This window comes from Pelophylax lessonae (genome assembly GCF_965119305.1).
Source record: "Pelophylax lessonae genome assembly, chromosome: 7".
In the NCBI taxonomy this organism is placed as follows: domain Eukaryota; kingdom Metazoa; phylum Chordata; class Amphibia; order Anura; family Ranidae; genus Pelophylax; species Pelophylax lessonae.
The window spans coordinates 289,067,874-289,088,932 of NC_138774.1; the positions used below are offsets into that span (position 1 = coordinate 289,067,874).

Here is a 21,059-nt window from a genome sequence, read left to right on the forward strand (position 1 = left end):
TATGTGTTGTCTCCATTGCCCGTTGGCTGCCTACATATTCTCACAACTGCCTATGTATGTTCACCATTGCCTGTCTGTTGCCTTTGTATTGTAACCATTTCTTTTTGTTGACCACATATTGTAATAATTGCCCTGTTTGTTGCCCTTGTATTGTCATGGTTGCCTGTATATTGTTACAGTTGCCCGTTTGTAGCCCGTGTAATGTCAGATTTGCTATTTTTTGCCCACATATTGTCAAGTTGCTTGTTTAGAAGACTGTATTGTTGATTGATTTCTATACAACGCTGCACCAGATTTTGCTCTCTCTAGTTTTAGTAAATCAACCCCATTGCCTTGATTGCCCATTTTCTTCCTATGTATTGTTACAATTGACCATGTATTGACACCATTGTCTGTCATGATTGCCCGTGTATTGTAGCAGTTGCCCATTTGTAGCCCATGTGTTTTCAGTTTGCTTGTTTAGAAGACTAAATTCCTATAATTGAATCCCTTTCAGCACTGAAACAAACAAATCTTTGGTTGCATATGCACTGTCCATCAACACTCCTCTGCTGTTTCAATAATCAGGGCACAGCAGTTGCAGTGATCAACAGAAACCACTCACTCTGGTTGGTTCTTGTTGATAGACTAGAACTTTGGTTCTCAATTTGGTCACAGAGAGGGTAACCAGTTAACTAATATACATGGTCTGGGGGCTTAAAGCAACTAACTCTGTCCTTTGGAAAAAAAACTAAAGCAGGGGTCCCTAAACAAACATTCCAGATTTTTGACCCCTTCATAAAGGTTCAGATTGCTCATCGACCCCAAAAATGTCTTATATAAAAAAAAAAAATTATATTTAAAAAATAATAATAAAATATGAATATAATAATATTAAAATAATAATATAATAATAATAACATTAATGATATATTTATTTATTATTTATTGTTATTTGTATTATTATTATTATTTTAACATTAATATATATATATATATATATATATATATATATATATATATATATATATATATATATATATATATAATATATATATATATTAATGTTAAAATAATAATAATAATAATAATACAAATGACAATAAATAATAAATAAATATATCATTAATGTTATTATTATTATATTATTATTTTAATATTTTTATATTATTATTATTATTATTATTATAATTATAATTATTATAACTATATTCATAGTTTATTATTATTTTTAAAAAATATATATTTTTTCATATATATATATATATATATATATATATATATATATATATATATATATATATATAATATATATGTATATATATATATATATATATATATATATATATATATGTATATATATATATATATATATATATATATATATTTATTTATTATTATTTTATCATTATTTGTAGTATTATTATTATTTTTTTAACATTAATATATTAATAATAATACTAAAAATAATAATAATAACAGTAAGATTCTTGTAAATATTGTTGACACTTACTTGCTGTTCTGTATACTAAGAGAAACTATCATTATAGTTATTAGTACTCAATTGTCTCTGTCGCAAGTGCACTAATACGGCTACAATGACCTCAAGCATTATAGTTATTACAATGCAGAATTTTAAGTGAATGCAGAGCAATCAGTTCTTGGGCACATCTATTGCTAAATGGTTCTCCAACAGAGTTTGAGGTGGGGGAGTACATTCAATACGGGAAGTATACATGGATCCATTCAGGAAGGGGGAAGGTTGAAGGTCGAAGACAAACGATGCATTCACACAGGTAAATTAAGTCGATAACTACACATGGCTGACATAGACATCTCAAGGCTGCTCTTGCTGACAGATGACCTATCAACCTTGTGTAACACTATACTCCTGCTAACCACCTCACCGTCAGAGCTAAGGTCTGACATGGAGCTCCAGAGAGACCTCCAAAGGTTTATTGACTCATTTGACCTTCCATTATCTATTAACCAACTACTGATCCTCAGACATTACCAGACCCCAGCCATTTTAATGACCCCTTGGATGGTCCCGTGAACCCTTTGGGGCCAATAGTAACCACTCTGGGGAATCCTCTTCTAAACTAAGCAGCCTGCATAAGTAAATTCCTAATGCTAATGCCTCCAGTGGACAGTCCTAGCTTTATTTTTTTCTTCTTATATTTTTTTATTATTCTTTTTTTCTATTACTTCTATTTTTTTTCTCTGTTGGTTTAACGGGATGGACTTTTTTCAACCAGACTATGTACCTATGTGTGTACCTTCACCTTGCCAAAAGCTGGAGCAAAATCTTTACCTTCAACACATTTTGGTGTGTCAGAAGCCTGGCCCTAAGCTAAGCACTGCGGTCCCTTCCATTGGCTCCTACAAGACTGATGTGTTCTGTTGTTACGTAGGGGCCATCCGATGGGATCAAAGCACATAGCGGGGTAGCAAAAAAATTCGACACAACTGGAAGCGTTGGATGCTAAAGATTCTGCTCAAGGTCATACACTATATTGTCAAAAGTCTTGGGACGCCTGTCTTTACACACACATGAACTTTAATAGCATCCCAGTCTTAGTCCGTAGGGTTCAATAATTAGTTGGCCCACCCTTTTGAAGATATAACAGCTACAACTCTTCTGAGAAGGCTGGCCACAAGGTTTAGGAGTGTCTATGGGAATGTTTAATCATTCTTCCAGAAAAGCATTTGTGATGTCAGGCATGGGTGTTGGATGAGAAAGCCTGGCTCGCAGTCTGCGCTCTAATTTATCCCAAAGGTATTCTATTGGGTTGAGGTGAATTGAGGTTGATGGGTGAACTCGCTCATCCATGTCTTTATGGACCTTGCTTTGTGCACTGGTGCGCAATCATGTTGGAGCCGGAAGGGGCCATCCCCAAACTGTTCCCACAAAGTTGGAAGCATGAAATTGTCCAAAATGTCTTGGTATGCTGTCGCCTTAGGATTTCCCTTCACTGGAACTAAGGGGCCAAGCCCAACCCCAGAAAAACAACCCCACACTATAATACCCGCTCCACTAAATGATCTGGACCGGTGTACAAAGCAAGGTCCATAAAGACATGGATGGGCGAGTTTGGGGTGGAGACACTTGACTGTTGTGCACAGAGTCCTGACCTCAACCCGATAGAACACCTTTCAGATGAATTAGAGTGGAGGCTACGAGCCAGGTCTTCTCTCCAACATAAGTGCCTGACCTCACAAATGCGCTTCTGGAAGAATGGTCAAACATTCCCATAGACACACTCCTAAACATTGTGGACAGCCTTCCCAGAAGAGTTGAAGCTGTTATAGCTGCAAAGGGTGGGCCAACTCTATATTGAACCCTACGGACTAAGACTGGGATGCCATTAAAGTTCATGTGCGTGTAAAGGCAGGCATCCCAATACTTTTGGAAATATAGTGTATTTACTGTGGGCGGGTCGACAAGCTGCTCAAACAAAATAAAATATCTGAAAATATGGACTTACCTCCATCACAGAACTCTCCGATAAAACCTTCATCGCAGACGCATTGTCCGTTTACGCATTGACCTTGGTTATTGCAGTTGTTAAGGCACGTGAGTTCACCACAATTGTCGCCGGTATATCCTTCATTGCAAATGCATTGGCCGTCAACGCACACTCCTCTGTTGTTACAGTCATCAGGGCATCGCAATTCACCGCAATCATCCCCAATAAATAAGTTGTCGCATACGCACTTCCCGTTGACGCAGCGCCCTCTGTGGTTGCAATCATTGGGGCACTTAAGTTCAGAGCAATCTTCTCCTATGAATCCCTCATCACACACGCACTGCCCGTTGACGCAACGCCCTTTGTTATTACAGTCATTTGGGCATCTCAGTTCTCCGCAATCAAGACCCATGAACCCTTCATCGCACACGCACTGTCCATTGACGCAGCGGCCCTTGTTGTTGCAGTCATTGGGGCACCTCAGCTCGCTACAGTCAAGGCCTGTGAATCCCTCATCACATATGCACTGTCCGTTGACGCAGGTTCCTCTCTTGTTACAGTCATTCGGGCATCTGAGATCACCGCAATCAGCGCCGATGTATTCCGCGTCGCAAATGCACTGTCCGTTAACGCAACGCCCTCGGTTGTTGCAGTCGTTTGGACACCTGAGTTCCCCGCAGTCCTCTCCTGTGTATTCTTCTTTGCAAATGCACACGCCATTGACGCAACGCCCCCTGTCGTTACAGTCGTTGGGGCATCTCAGTTCACTGCAGTCGTCGCCGGTGAAGCCCTCGTTGCACACGCACAATCCGTTGACGCACACTCCGTTGTTGTTGCAGTTGTTTGGACAGGCGAGCTCTCCGCAGTCCTCTCCGGTAAATCCTTCCTCGCAGAAGCACACGCCGTTGACACAGCGGCCGCGGTCGAAGCAGTCGTTGGGGCAGATCAGCTCGCTGCAGTCCTCTCCCGTGTAGGGGTGGTCACAGACGCACTCGTTGTCCACGCAGCGCCCACGGTTGTTGCAGTTGTTGGGACACTTGGGTTCACTGCAGTCTTCCCCAGTATAATCCTCATCGCACACGCAACGGCCGTTCACGCATTTTCCGTGCTCGCCACAAGGTACGGGGCAGACCTCCTCGCCGCAGTCTTCCCCGCCATAGCCATCGAAGCAAACGCAGATGCCGTTGACGCATTTTCCTTGGTCGTTACAGTCGTTCAGGCAGGTCAGTTCACCGCAGTCGTCTCCGGTGTAGCCTGGATTGCAGACGCATTTCCCGTCCACGCATATTCCCTTGTCGTTACAGTTTCCGGGGCATTCCGCTTCTGTACAGTTGGGTCCTTTCCACCCGGGCTCGCAAATGCAGCCACAGATTTCAGTGCTGTAGTTTCCATGCCCGTTGCAGTAAGGCTTGGTTTCCAATAAACCTATAAAAGATAACAAAAAAATGTAGTTTAGGATGAGGTTTCTTAGCGGTAGAACTGTAAGCAGGTCAATATTACGAATATTATACAGCATTTATATAGCGCCAACAGTTTACACAGCACTTTAAAATGTGAGGGTAGACAGTACAACTACAATACACTTTAATACAGTAGGAATCAGAGGGCTCTGCTCGTTAGAGCTTACAATCCAAGAGGGACGATCAAGAGATACAAGAGGTAATAACTGTGAGGGATGGGCTGATGGAGAAACTAAATGTACAGTTGTTAAGTGGGGGCCAAATAGGCTTCTCTGGAGAGATGTGTTTTCAGGGATCGTCTGAAAGTGGACAAAGTAGGAGATAGTCGGACAGATTGGGGTAGAGCATTCCAGAGGATGGGAGAGGCTTGGGAGAAGTCCTAGAGGCGAGCATGGGAAGAGGTGACAAGAGAGCTAGAGCGCAGGAGGTCTTGGGAGGAACAAAGAGAACAATTTGGTTGGTATTTTGAGACCAGGCTCGTGATGTAGCTGGGGGCCAAGTTATGGATGGCTTTGTAAGTTATGGTTAGTATCTTGAATTTAATTCATTGGTTGAGTGGCATTCAATGGAGGGAATGGGAGAGGCTTGGGAGAAGTCCTGGAGGTTAGCATGGGAAGAGGTGACAAGAGAGCTAGAGCGCAGGAGGTCTTGGGAGGAACGAAGATAACGATTTGCTTGGTATTTTGAGACCAGGTTAGTGATTTAGCTGGGGGCCAAGTTATGGGTGGCTTTGTAAGTTATCGTTAGTATCTTGAATTTAATTCATTGGTTGAGTGGCAGCCAATGGAGGGAATGGCAAAGAGAGATAGCAGAACGGTTTGTAAGGTGGATGAGCCTGGCAGCAGCGTTCATGATGGACTGAAAGGGGAAAGCCTATTTAAAGGTAAGCCAATGACGAGAGGGTTGCAGTAATTGAGACGAGAGATGACCAGCGAATGGATTAGCTTTGTGGTGTCATTGGTCTGAAAGGGGTGTATCTTGGCTATGTTGTGGAGGTTGAGGCATCAAGTCTTGCACAGTGACTGCATGTGGGGCCGAAAAGATAGTTCAGAGTTCAGGATTACACCTAGGACCTTGGCATGGGGGGACGGGTTGATGGTTGAGCCAAGGATTTTGATAGAGAAATCGGAGGTAGAGGAACGTAGGGGAGGAGGTCACTTTAGCTGAACTCCAGCTAAAGTAGATAGTAAAATAATACAAAATAATAAAAACAATAAGTAAAAAACGAATAAACAAAATTAGTTGGTCCCCCACAGTTCTTTTCCATTACCAGATGTGACCAGTCTTATGGGTTGAGTGACAGCCAGCATCGTTTAACTCAGAGGTCTCCAAACTTTCTAAACAAGGGTCCTTCAGGCTTTAGGAGGGCTGGACTGCGGCCACTGGGAGTAGAAAAGGTCCCAATGTCAGCTGGAAAAAAACAGTGGCCCACCTTTGGTGTCAGTGGGAAGAATTGTGCCCAATTGTTGGTGTCATTGGGAGGAATTGTGCCCCATTGTTGGTGTTATTGGGAGGAATTGTGCCACATTTTTTGTGTCACTGGGAGGAATTTTGCCCTTATGTTGGTGTCATTGGGAGGAATTGTGCCTCATTTTTGGTGTCATTGGGAGGAATTGTGCCTCATTTTTGGTGTCATTGGGAGGAATTGTGCCCCTATGTTGGTGTTATTGGGAGGAATTGTGCCCCATTGTTGGTGTCATTGGGAGGAATTGTGCCTCATTTTTGTTGTCATTGGGAGGAATTGTGCCCCATTGTTGGTGTCATTGGGAGGAATTGTGCCTCATTTTTGGTGTCATTGGGAGGAATTGTGCCCCTATGTTGGTGTCAGTGGGAGGAGTTGTGCCCCATTGTTGGTGTCATGGGGAGGAATTGTGCCCCATTTTTGGTGTCACTGGGAGGAATTGTGCCCCTATGTTGGTGTTATTGGGAGGAATTGTGCCCCATTTTTGGTGTTATTAAGAGGAATTGTGCCCCATTGTTGGTGTCATTGGGAGGAATTGTGCCCCATTGTTGGTGTCATTGGAAGGGAGGAATTATCCCCCATTTTTGGTGTCATGTGGAACTGTGCCCCATTGTTGGTGTCATTGGGAGGACTTGTGCCCCATTTTTGGTGTCATTTGGAAGAATCATGCCCCTATGTTGGTGTCAGTGGGAGGAGTTGTGCCCCATTGTTGGTGTCATGGGGAGGAATTGTGCCCCATTTTTGGTGTCATTGGGAGGAATTGTGCCCTATCGTTGGTGTCATTGGGAGGAATTGTGCCCCACTGTTTGTCGTTGGGTGGAATTGTGCCCCATTGTTGGTGTCATTGGGAGGAATTGTGACCCCATTGTTGGTGTCATTGTGAGGAATTGTGCCCCATTTTTTGTGTCATTGGGAGGAATTGTGCCCCATTATTGGTGTCGTTGGGTGGAATTGTGCCCCATTATTGGTGTCGTTGAGTGGAATTGTGCCCCATTTTTTGTGTCATTGGGAGGAATTGTGCCCCATTATTGGTGTCGTTGGGTGGAATTGTGCCCCATTATTGGTGTCGTTGGGTGGAATTGTGCCCCATTTTTGGTGTCATTGGGAGGAATTGTACCCCATCGTTGGTGTCATTGGGAGGAATTGTGCCCCTTCAATGTTGTTAGGGGAGGGGGAATTTATGCCCCATTGGTATCAGTGGATGAAATAGTGCCCCATGGGCCAGATAGAGGCAAGCAAAGGACAGTATCTGGCCCCTAGGTCACAGTTTGGAGACCACTGGTTACCCCTGAGCCCTGAATGTCTTATGGGTTGAGTGATAGCCAGCATCGTTTAACCCAGAGATCTCCAAACTTTCCAAGCAAGGGGCCAATTTAGTGTCCTTCAGGCTTTAGGAGGGCCAGGCTGTGGCCATTGGGTGTAGAAAAGGTCCCAATGTCAGCTGCTTACACCTGAAACCAGAATGTCATGGATGTACCTCCTGGGATGGGGTCATCCGAAGCCACCCCCTGCAGTTCTTGTCCACCACCAGATGTGCCCGATCTTATGAGTTGAATGACAGCCAGCATCATTCAACCTATTACCCCTGAACCCAGAATGTCATGGGCCTACCCCCTGGGGTCTGGTTATTCTGTAACCTGGGCTCATGTATCATTACCTGAGCACCATTCAGCTGCAGTAGATTAGAAGACAGAGAGACCAAACTAGAAAAAAACAAAAACCTGACCAACTACCTGCTCTAGAGGTGCCCAAATCACATGGGTACCCTAATATATTGGGTCCCACGCCAAGATGGCTGCCAGAGGTCACCAAAAGTTGCAGCATCCAATCAGACAACTTCTACCTCTTAGACACAAACCAGTCCAGGAGGGGAGTATTCCCTCTATAAAATGGCATAGTGCCACCTACTGGATGGAGGAAAACCTGCACCTGCCTACACACATATATTCAAGACTAATAACACCACAAAACCCATGTAACATAGGTTAATGTGCTTTGCAGTAATGCAGCAGAAACGTTTGTTTCAGCTCTAAATCTCAGGACTAGATGGTCATAAATACACATTTTTTGGCATATTAAAAATCTTTTTTTTTAATGTATTTTGGCCATGTGTGGAACAGTTTGAATGGGGTTCAATTTTAAAATAGCATTTGCATGAGACCAAAGCTGGATCTACAGCAGTCGCAGCTCCCCACCTGAATTCCTGGCATGGCTCCTGCAACGGCCATTACTTCTACACTCAAGCCAAAAAAGGCATTCCACCGTCTCCCACTGAACGACGTGCTATTAATATGGAGGCTCCCGTGACGGCTGAATGCGGTGTAAAGCCTCTGTCATATGTTCCTTCAATGATAAATATTAGGAATAATATGTGCGGAGAATGAGGGGGCCGTGGTATAAGTCACTACGCTGTAACTATTCAGGGATATTAGACGCATGGGGCGCATATCTCTGCTCTGATACAGATTCATAAGAATACAGGGAGCCTGTTTTTTCGACGGTAAGTGGGCTGTTTTGTGAATATTCATGAATATTTCTAGGGGTTGGACAGGGGCTTAGTGGTTGACTCTTCCTTCGGTGCCCAACCAGGACCTTATCTCTTCACAGATGCCATCCTTCAGCTACTGTAGCTAAAGATGCAGCTAATCAAGTGTGATCTGTGCTTGATTAGCTGCAGCTGACCCCTAATAGACCCTTGATGTCTCTATAAAAAGGACCTGTCACTTGCCCAATGCTATTACATAGCATATATATATTACACAGATCTTTCATGTACACACCACCAACCAACAGATGTGCCTTAAACCACTTTACCACCGGAGGATTTTCCTGCTTTACCTCCAGGCCACGTTTTGCAACTTGGCACTGTGCGACTTTAACTGACAATTGCGCGGTCATGCAACGCCGTACCCAAACAAAATTTACATCCTTTTTTCCCCACAAACAGAGCTTTCTTTTGGTGGTATTTGATCACCTCTGCGCATTTCATTTTTTGCGATATTAATTTAAAAAAAGGGACAATTTTGAAAAAATAACAATATTTTTCTACTTTAACAGTTAAAAAATATCCAATATATTAAATTGTTGTCATATATTTAGGCCAAAATGTATTTAGCTACATGTCTTTGACAAAAAAATTCTCAATGAGCGTATTTTTAACCGCTTTAAGACCGGAAGATTTTACCCCATTCCTGACCAGGCCATATTTTGCGATTCGGCACTGCGTTATTTTAATGGACAATTGCGCGGTCGTGCGATGCTGTACCCAATCTAAATTAATGCCCTTTTTTTCCCCACAAACAGAACTTTCTTTTGGTGGTATTTGATCAGCTGTGAGATTTTTACTTTTTGCACTATAAACAAAAAAAGAGCGTAAATTCTGAAAACATAACAATATTTTTCAAATTTTTTTATATGCAATTCCCCAAAAAAAATGTAAAAATCTAAATTTTGTAACATTTTAGGCCAATTTGTTTTCTGCTACATATTTTTGGTAAAAAAAAATCGCAATAAGCGTATTTTTGATTGGTTTGCGCAAAAGTTATTGCAGCTACTAACTACGGGAAAGATTTGTCATTTTTATTGTTTTGTTTTTTTAAACTAGTAATGGCGACGATCTGCGATTTTTTTTTTGCGGGACTGCGACATTGCGGCGGACAGATCGGACCCTTGACTGACATTTTTGACACTTTTGGGGGGACCAGTGACTTTACTACAGTAATCAGTGCTATAAATATGCACTGTACCAGGGGCGGACTGACCATTCAGGGATTAGGGCACTGCCTGAGGGCCCAGGGTCAGTAGGGGGCCCCTATGAGAGGCTACACACTACAGAAAGAAGCCAGGAACTTCCATGCAGGCTATGCTGTGGTAGATATTTAAATCCCAACACTATGTGGCTGAGCTGTAATTCATAGCTGGGGCTTTGTGTGGCTTGAGTGTGGACACAGGGGGCCCCGTGATCTCTGATTGCCCGGGGGCCCCATGAGTTGTCAGTCCACCCCTGCACTGTACTAATGACACTGGCAGGGAAGGGGTTAACTTCATTGGTGATCAAGGGGTTAAATGTATCCCTGACGTGTGTGGGGGGAGGTGACTGAGTGACACAGACACAGATCGCAGGTTCAGCTATGCTGAATCCTGCAATATGACCCTGCCTGTCACATAGGAGATCCGCCCGCTTTGTTTACACAAGCGGGCGGATTTCCTCACTCGATCCCCGACGATCGGGGAAGAGCGGCGGTGATCACCGCCTCTCCTCCCCTGGCCCGACTCCCGCTGTGTCTGAATACAGCGGGAGCGAGCCTCCGGCGGCGCGCGCACGCCGCCCAGAAGGGGAGGAGTCCAGGGACGTAGGTCTACGTCGCTGGACGGAATCGAGCCACTTTGCCGCAGTACGCTCCATGTGAGCGGTCGGCAAGTGGTTAAAATAAAATCCAATCCATCCTCAAATTCCTATTTATATGGGAAAAAAATAAATAACGGAAACCCAAAAAGTTTCACAATATCACAACTTGTAACAAATGTTTCGATGTCTACAAGTTTTTGAAACTTTACTTTTTAATATGTGTTCCATTTTACTAAAACATCAATTTTAAACCCATTTTAAGTTCCTGGTAGCTTGGTGAATGATATTATTAGCTGACACGTGTTTTCCATCCTTTGAGGTTGCTTTCGAGACTTTACTGGGAAAAGAAAAAAAACACTCCCAGACATGTAATTATATGATTTTACAATGTGGAAGGGTAACCCTTCTCTCCTTTCCTATTACAACAACCACACATTATTAAAGGATGCCGGATTCTCAGCAATTTTTTAATTATGGGTTTTTTTTTGTTTTTTTTTTTAGTAGTAGCAGAGACTTATACCGTCTGAGCCAATAATTAATGCGGTAAGTTTGGAGTTTTATTAATATCCTTTCCTGGCTAAAACTAATTAAATGCAAGCTTTCAGGGCATGATAGGGGTGTTTTTAAAAGTAAAGCATAAGGGTGCAATTTTTAAATTAGTTTCAATAATTTAATAATTGGAGCTCTAGTTAAAGCGATAACTCTGTCAACGCCATAGCAGTTTTTGCATTTTTTTTGCACACATGTTAAAAAAAAAATTTAGGCCTGAAGATTATATAAAACCCCCAAACATTATATATTTTCCTGAAAGCAGACACCATAGGGAATAAAATAGTGACAGTTTAATGTATTTATTTTTTTTTGTCACATAATATAAAGGAAAATTTTCAGTAAAAAAAAAAAAAAAAAGAAAAAAAAAAAACACTAAAGTTCATTTAAAGATAATAGGGAATAAAATAGTGATAGTTTATTTATTTTTTTTGTCACAACATATAAAGGAAAATTTTCAGTAAAAAAAAAAAAACACTAACGTTCATTTAAAGATAATAGGGAATAAAATAGTTACAGTTTAATTTTTTTTTTATATGACATAATATAAAGGGAAAATTTCAGTAAAAAAAAAACAAAAAAAAAAACACTAAAGTTAATTTAGGGATAATAGGGAATAAAATAGTGACAGTTTATTTTTTTTTTTTTGTCACATAATATAAAGGGAAAATTTCAGTAAAAAAAAAAAACAAAACAAAAAAAAAACACTAAAGTTCATTTAAAGATAATAGGGAATAAAATGGTGACAGTTTAATTTTTTATTTTTTTTTGTCACATAATATAAAGGGAAAATTTCAGTAAAAAAAAAAAAAAAAACTCTAAAGTTCATTTAAAGATAATAGGGAATACAATGGTGATAGTTTAATTTTTTTTTTTTTTGTCACATAATATAAAGGGAAAATTTCAGTAAAAAAAAAAGAAAAAACACTAAAGTTTATTTAAGGATAATAGGGAATAAAATAGTGACAGTTTAATTTTTTTTGTCACATAATTTAAAGGGAAAATTTCAGTAAAAAAAAAAAAAACACTAAAGTTCATTTAAAGATAATAGGGAATAAAATAGTGACAGTTTAATTTTTTATTTTTTTTGTCACATAATATAAAGGGAAAATTTCAGTAAAAAAAAAAGAAAAAACACTAAAGTTTATTTAAGGATAATAGGGAATAAAATAGTGACAGTTTCATTTTTTTTGTCACATAATTTAAAGGGAAAATTTCAGTAAAAAAAAAAAAAAAAAAAAGTTCATTTAAAGATAATAGGGAAAAAAGTGACAGTTTAATTTATTATTTTTTTTCTGTCACATAATATAAAGGGAAAATTTCAGTAGAAAAAAAAAACACTAAAGTTAATTTAAAGATAATAGGGAATAAAATAGTGACAGTTTATTTATTTTTTTTTTGTCACATAATATAAAGGCAAAATTTCAGTAAAAAAAAAAACACTTAAGTTCATTTAAAGATAATAGGGAATAAAATAGTTACAGTTTCATTTTTTTTTCTTTATGTGACATAATATAAAGGCAAAATTTAAGTAAAAAAACAACACTGAAGTTAATTTAAGGATAATTGGGAATAAAATAGTGACAGTTTAATTTATTATTTTTTTTGTCACATAATATAAAGGAAAAATTTCAGTAAAAAAAAAAAAAGAAAAAAAAAACACTAAAGTTCATTTAAAGATAATAGGGAATAAAAAAATGACAGTTTAATTTTTTTTTTTTTTTTTTGTCACATAATATAAAGGGAAAATTTCAGTAAAAAAAAAGAAAAAACACTAAAGTTTATTTAAGGATAATAGGGAATAAAATAGTGACAGTTTCATTTTTTTGTCACATAATTTAAAGGGAAAATTTCAGTAAAAAAAAAAAAAAACACTAAAGTTCATTTAAAGATAATAGGGAATAAAATAGTGACAGTTTAATTTTTTATTTTTTTTGTCACATAAAATAAAGGGAAAATTTCAGTAAAAAAAAGAAAAAACACTAAAGTTTATTTAAGGATAATAGGGAATCAAATAGTGACAGTTTCATTTTTTTTGTCACATAATTTAAAGGGAAAATTTCAGTAAAAAAAAAAAAAGTTCATTTAAAGATAATAGGGAAAAAAGTGACAGTTTAATTTATTATTTTTTTTCTGTCACATAATATAAAGGGAAAATTTCAGTAGAAAAAAAAAGAAAAAAAAAACACTAAAGTTAATTTAAAGATAATAGGGAATAAAATAGTGACAGTTTATTTATTTTTTTTTTTTGTCACATAATATAAAGGCAAAATTTCAGTAAAAAAAAAAAAAAAACACTTAAGTTCATTTAAAGATAATAGGGAATAAAATAGTTACAGTTTCATTTTTTTTTCTTTATGTGACATAATATAAAGGCAAAATTTAAGTAAAAAAACAACACTGAAGTTAATTTAAGGATAATTGGGAATAAAATAGTGACAGTTTCATTTTTTTTTTTTTTTTTAATGTCACACAATAAAAGGGCAATGAAACACCTTCCAAAGAAAATCTTTCTAGAAGAGAGGAGCAGCTTATAGCCACAAAGAAGGGCAACTCCTTAATCATGGCCATGGTTTTGTAACAGGCTATCCAACAAGCTCAGAGCCCTGATTTCAACCCTACTAAACACCTTTGGGATGAATTGGAACTCCGATGGAGAGCCATCATCATCAGTTCCTGACCTTACAAATGGGCACACATTCCCACAGACGCCCTCTAAAAGAGTGGAGGAGGATATAGCCACAAAGTGGTGGCAAGGAGTGGAGGGGGTCAGAACAACTCTATATCAGTAACTATGGTTTTGGAATGGCATGTCCAACAAGCTCAAATAGGTGTGATGGGTGTAGAAACTCAAGTGTCCTGCAGAGAGCCCTGACCTCAACACCTTTGGGATAAATTTGAAGACCAATTGTGAGCCAGGTCTTCTCATCCAACACCAGTACCTTGACCTCACAAATGTTATTTTGGCCGAATGGGCATAAATGTCAGCAGACACCTTCCTAAATCTTGTGGAAATCCTTCACAGAAGGGTAGAGTCTGCTATAGCCACAAAGGGGAGGCAACTCCATATTAATGAGCATGGATATGGAACAGGTTGGCCGGGGAGTGGAATAGATTGGCCGGGAGGGGGGGGGGAAACTCCATATTAATGAGCATGGTTTTGGAATAGGTTGGCCAGGGAGTGAAATAGATTGGCCGAGAAGGGGATGGGCGGCAACTCCCCATTAATGAGCATGGTTTTGGAATAGGTTGGCCAGGGGGTGAAATAGATTGGCCGAGAAGGGGGGGGAGGCAACTCCTAATTAATGAGCATGGGTTTGGAATAGGTTGGCCAGGGAGTGAAATAGATTGGCCGAGAAGGGGGGGGGGGAGGCAACTCCATATTAATGAGCATGGTTTTGGAATAGGTTGGCCGGGGAGTGAAATAGATTGGCCGAGAAGGGGGTGGGCGGCAACTCCAAATTAATGAGCATGGTTTTGGAATAGGTTGGCCGGGGAGTGAAATAGATTGGCCGAGAAGGGGGTGGGAGTGGCAACTCCATATTAATGAGCATGGTTTTGGAATAGGTTGGCCGAGGAGTGAAATTGATTGGCCGGGTGGGAGGCGACTCCATATTAATGAGTATGGTTTTGGAATAGGTTTGCCGGGGAGTGAAATAGATTGGCCGAGAAGGGGGGTGGGAGGCAACACCATATTAGTGAGCATGGTTTTGGAATAGATTGGCCGGGGAGTGAAATAGATTGGCAGAGAAGGGGGGGTGGGCAACTCTATATTATTGAGCATGGTCTTGGAATAGGTTGGCTGGGGAATGAAATAGATTGGCCGGGAAGAGGGGGGGGAGGCAACTCCTTATTAATGAGCATGGTTTTGGAATAGGTTGGTCGGGGAGTGAAATAAATTGGCTGGGTGGGAGGCAACTCCATATTAATGAGCATTGTTTTGGAATAGGTTGACCGGGGAGTTGAATAGGTTAGTCGGGGAGGTGGGAGGCAACTCCATATTAATGAGCATTGTTTTGGAATAGGTTGACCAGGGAGTTGAATAGGTTAGTCGGGGAGGTGGGAGGCAACTCCATATTAATGAGCATTGTTTTGGAATAGGTTGACCAGGGAGTTGAATGGGTTAGTCGGGGAGGTGGGAGGCAACTCCATATTAATGAGCATGGTTTTGGAATAAGACCATATACAATAGATGCACGCAAAATATTCTTACCTTGAGCAGTCTGAGAACCAGAACAACACCCAGCCCCTGAAGTACATTGTTCTCGGAGTGATGACACCACATTTTCCAGTTCCTCCAATCTGCTCAGAAGGTCTTTAATATCTGGGGCAGCTGCACATCCACATGCCCGTCTTGGGATGTTGATACGGTGCGTAAAAACAATCTGATTTCCTTCATCTACGGTACTCTCCTGATAGTTTTTGCCAAGCTCCGTCTGTGGCTTGACCTCATTTTCAGCTGTACTTTCCGGGTCCAAATCTATAGAACACAGGGAGCCCATTGGGACTTTAATGTTGTAAACATGGTTAAAGACTACCGGTTGATTGTCTTCGGGTAAGGTGACATTGAACCCGCTTTCTCTTTTGTGTCGGATCACTTTCCTTATAAGTCCACCGTTCACCTGAGAACTCAGCATTAATAGGAGGCAGGCAAAAACATTTATGGGATACCCCATGGTTGCAGTCTTCTTTGAAAATATAGTCTTCTTAGTTACTTTTTTTTTCGATGTGTCTCCTTTCCTTGTAAATTTCCTTGGCACAGATTTCTAAAAGAAGAAGAAATTGAAAACAATGTTGAGAAACAAAGTAAAAACAACTCCAGGCACGTCAAACATTATTCATATTACTTGAGGACCTGTTTGTCAACTTTTTGGTTTAATTTAATATAGTAAAGTGCTCCATGCTGGCAATGTGTCTATTATCAGAATCAAAGAACATTTCTAAAATAATAGTCACCATTTTTTTTTTTTGAGACCTACCAAACAAAGGTTAATACTAATTCCATGGCACACCTGCATGGACTTCATTCATAACATCTGCTGCGGCAGATTACGAGCTGATAAAACGGTTTCTGGGATTCTTTAGATAACCTGTGTTTAGAGGTTGTATTAACAATGGACTGCATTCCTTCGGGACTGATGGAGGAAAAAAAAAGCTTTAGGCTCATATGTCTAATGGGTACTTCTAATGATAGACTTGAGCTGAAGGTTCCCATACCAATTAAGTAGAACTTCACCCACAGAGCTCCATAGTGGAGGGGTTAGAACCTCTTTCAGGTTCTAACTGCTGAGAAATAAAACAGAGGTGTGGGGGAGCTGGAACTCTTGAGAAGACAGAGGGTAACAATTCCCATTGTGTCTTAAGCAACACAATGGGATTTGTTACCCAGCTCTCCCAGCGGTGGTGGCCGCAGGCCAGTTCTTTGCTTGTGTGGAGACAACTAAAGTCCAGATTTAATTTAATCAGAATCTTCTATCTTTTTGACATAGCTACCAATGGTGCCGCATCCCTCCTCGTCTCCTGCTGACATCTTGGCCCTGCAGTCTTGGCTTTTGGCTACTAGGGATGATCAAACTGTTCGGGCCGACCATCGGTTCGACCCGAATATTGGGTGTTCGAAATTCGGCCGAACCGCCCAAAATGCAATGGGACAGGAAGTGGGCTTTAAAAGCCCGTGATTGGCCCAGAAACGTCAGTAAAAGCCAGTGAGGGGGTAGGAGTCTTCTAGGAACGTGATTGGAGTGACTACGGGGACCAGAGGCCAATCAGGAGTGAATACGCCCCCCAGTATATAACATAGCCCTGCCTAACCTCTAGCACTGTAATACAGAGGTTTTTGGAAGAGAGTGGAAGCATTTGTGTTTCTCCTGCTGTGTTAAACAACGTTTGCTGCATAGCCGATTGCCTGTAAAGCTCCAGATCAGCAGAAGAGCAGTCAGCTTACAGAAAGATTGTCAGTGTAGTTAGAAATATAGCGATTGTGCTGTTTGAGTTAGAAAAAAAAATTATTTTAGTGTGAGGAAAGGGATATGCAGTGTAGTTATGGTACTATATACCACTATAGTTAGATTCAATTATCTAGTTTTTGTAGGGATAGTTTTAAGTGTCAGGGTTCCGCCTAGTAAGCACGTTGCACTGCTGATATATCTACAGCAGGTATACGTGCTTGCTATTGTGCAAAATACATTTCAGCGATACACACATCTGCTGTATTTAGCGACAACTTTGGGTCGCATAGCAGTGTGCGTTTTGCAGGTGAATTTCACCGCGCAGAGTTGCCAAAGCCTCAGTGACAACTTAACGGCTGTTCTTGTTGTAAGCGTTAAGTCCACTGCAAAAGGCTTTGCTACTCTGCGTCACACACATCTGCTTTATTTAGCGACAACTTTGGGTCGCATTGCATTATTTTATACATTGTGCAATGGTCAGGCATTCAACACTTTTGGAAGTGTGCTGTATTCTGAAGACTCTTCAGCCAGCATACAGTAGTTCTTCAAGAGAGGGAAGATCTGACACACTGGTGGCTCTTCTTTAACCAATTTTTAAATTTTTTTTCCAAGAGTCACGTAAAGCTAAATGAACATTTTCTACTCATTTAAAATATCAGGCCATCTGGGAGTCTCTATTAAATACAAATTCAAATATGAATCAGATGGCCATGTGCCAAGAACACTGTCATTAGTTAATAGCCCAGTGAAATAATTTTTACGGAGATGTATTTTCTTAATAGACTTTACAGCCATCCAAAATTAGACAGCATGGGTGGTGGACAACCTTGATTAGCACAGAAGTTACGGGACTCACAATTTGCAAAGTAAATGATTTTCCTAATGTTTTATTTTCACACCTTAGCGTGGTGAATTCCATCTGTTATCTCAGCAGCCTTTACGATACAGAGGTGAAGAGGTGCTCTTCCACTTGCGGCATTTCTTTTCATTAAGCATTTCAATGAAACCAGAGACTGAAGCTTGACCCTTTCTGTATACATTATTGATAAGAAGACGATTCCAGCTGGTAGAAGGCATTTTACTCTAATAATGAGTAAACTTTTTACTTTCTTTGGTGTTTGCTTATTAAGGGAGTAAAGCCTGACTTCACTCCTCTACTACTTCTCATTGTTGACATTCAAGGTTGCCGTGTTTTCATCGCTTTATACGTCCTTCAACACGCTCACCATCCTAAAGATTGAATTTACTTTAACTCTTGAAGATTCTATGTCTTGTCAAGAAGCATTTCTCACCGGGTCGCCGAACAAATAAAAGCAGACCTTGCAGTGAAGTGCAAGGCCCACTTATGTTGGCCATACAATTTTCTCATTCAAATGCCTTTAGATTTTACCTTCAACTATGTAGTGCAAAAGCCAGCTTGATTGCATACAAATCTAAAGTGTTTAGGTTTGACCTCGTATTACATGGTTTTTGTAAATCTAAAGGAAAATGGTACAAGGATATTGTATAATGGATGGCCAGCCTAAGGGTGCACTCACACTGGGCAAGGTTGATTGGAACCGTGTCTAAGTATTATTATCCTCCCTTCCCACTCCTGAGTGCCATTCAGTGGTGTATTTTGGTTTTGTGCTGCCCTATGCAAGACTAAAATTGGGCACCCTGCCCCCCCCCCCCCCTATGTAAATTTGCTCCACTCCTTTTTTAACAGATGTGACTCCCTCTAAAATTGAGCATGAACCCCTGAGATCTCACGAGAGGGGGGGGTGGTGAGAGGGGGTGGGAGAGAGAGAGAAGGGTGAGAGAGAGAAGGGTGAGGGAGAGAGAGAGGGGGCTGGCTGAGGGAGGGAGAGAGAGGGGGATGAGAGAGGGGGAGAGAGAGGAGGGGATGAAAGAGAGGGGGGTGAGAGAGAGAGAGGAGAGGAATCAAAGAGTGAGAGAGAGAGGGGATGAGAGAGAGAGAGGGGGGATGATAGAGAGAGAGGGGGATGAGAGAGAGAGTGGAGGTGAGAGAGAGGGGGATGAGAGAGAGTGGGGATGAGAGGGGGGTGAGAGAGAGAGGGGGGGATGAGAGAGAGAGGGGTGAGAGAAAGGGGGATGAGAGAGAGGAGGGGTGATAGAGAGGGGGTAAATGAGAGAGAGGGGGTGAGAGAGGCAGCTCTAGCAACCAGTGGCCAATAGAGTCTCAGGTAGAGTTGGGGGGGGGGCGGCTTTTTTGCTGCCCCCCTGCAAAGTGCCCCCTAGGCCTGGGCCTTGTTGGCCTAGACCAAAATACAGCACTGGTGCCATTCTCATGATATCTTGGGGGCTTCAAATGCTTCACTCCAGCCAGGAAATACTGTTTAGGGCTTGTTGGCCCACTTTTATCTAACAAAGAAAGTTCAAAAATGGTTGCCCTCGAAGGGGTTTCCACCATCACGTCCAACACAAAGAAAGTCTTTCTGGCCTTCTCTTGCAGCACCACTGCTCAGATCCCGTAGGCCTTTCAACTGTTTCCTCAGACCAACTCACAGCACCGCTATGCTTCGATGCAACCTCTGCACCTTTTTTCAGCTTTAATAGCTCATGTTGCTCTCTCTGCACTATGGTAGATCTTTGCTGCACTGGCCCAAGTCCTCGCCTTGGCAGGGATCTTCCTGTCTCCATGGTGGAGCCCCGAACCATCGCCAGGCTCTTGATTATAAGAGCTCTGCACACCTGCATAGACAGCCTGCTGGTCCCCAGAAGATCCCACACTCATGGTTAGAGGTATCGTCCCTGCCAAGACTCTTTGAAAACTCCAGAACCCAATGCAGGAGTTATGAAACCTAGAGAAACCTGAAAAAAACACTTTTCTCCTTGTGGATGAGCAGAGAGAGGCATTGGACCAAGGTAATGCCTCGTACACATGCAACGATTATCGGCCTACCGATCGTCCGACTTTTGTCCAGGAGTGGTGTTTTGTTGGTTGGAATGTGCTCTAGACTGCACACAAATTTTCTCGGCCAACAAAAATCTACTTCTGAAGTGATGTCATGTGTTGGTTTACTTTCCGTGTGTTCTTTCTTCTCTGCACATGCCCAGTCTTGCTCATCAGATTTTTGTCTGCCGAAATCTGTACTGACTGACGGAAAATCGGCCGTTGTGTTGTTGGCCAACAAAAATTTTATAGCCTGCACACCAGATTTTTTTTCGGCCGAAAAGTCAGAGTCGGTTGTCGGAATCATCATACTAACAAGCCGAAAAACGGCCGATCGGACGTTGGCCGAAAATTCCCGGCCAATAATCAATGCGTGTGTACGAGGCATTAGACTGCTGCCAAAGTATGTTTAGCAAAGTTTAGCTCTTGGTAGGGGAGATCCCACACAGTGTTCCTCTGCGGCTTTTAAGCCATGGAACTATATTACAGGAGTAAAAGAAGTTCCAGTTATGAAACCTGGAAAAACCTGCAAAAAACACTTTTCTCCGCTGAGAACTAATATTACGAAGCCTCTCGATTTGCAAACATGGGAACCCTGTGTAACCTTTAATCCTACTAACCCAATGGCAGGGCACAGCATTGTCACAATATATTTGGATTATATAGTAGTAGTCAGTAGACTGTTGGTGATTTTTAAAGAGGGAGGGGGGCCTGGAGAGTAGACACAATGTTCTTACTAGAGGTAAAACTACGAGCATAGAGGTTACAAGTACAATGTCTATTTCACTGTATTTCTGTAGCCTCTGTTGGGCCTTGAAAGGTGTATGAATGATGTCATAATTAGGAAGGCCAATTGTAAGTTCCATTTCAGAAGACCTTAAACTAAACCGATTATCCTTGCTCAAGACATGAGCATGTTTAATATTTCCATGGCCATGTAATTAGAA

At 41.1% G+C, this 21,059-nt stretch overlaps 1 protein-coding gene across 2 annotated transcripts in view; it reads right to left on the reverse strand.

Moving 5' to 3' along the window:
- Window positions 1-21,059, reverse strand: part of TNC (tenascin C) — a 209,704-nt gene that overhangs the window by 133,926 nt on the left and 54,719 nt on the right. For both annotated transcript variants that reach the window (XM_082263948.1, XM_082263949.1), the window contains exons 2-3: window positions 15,482-16,034; window positions 3,468-4,874 (exon numbers count right to left, since the gene is read on the reverse strand). In XM_082263948.1, the coding sequence (XP_082120074.1) occupies window positions 3,468-4,874; window positions 15,482-15,944 (1,870 nt within the window). In that variant the 5' untranslated portion in view covers window positions 15,945-16,034. The remainder of the gene's footprint in view (window positions 1-3,467; window positions 4,875-15,481; window positions 16,035-21,059) is intronic.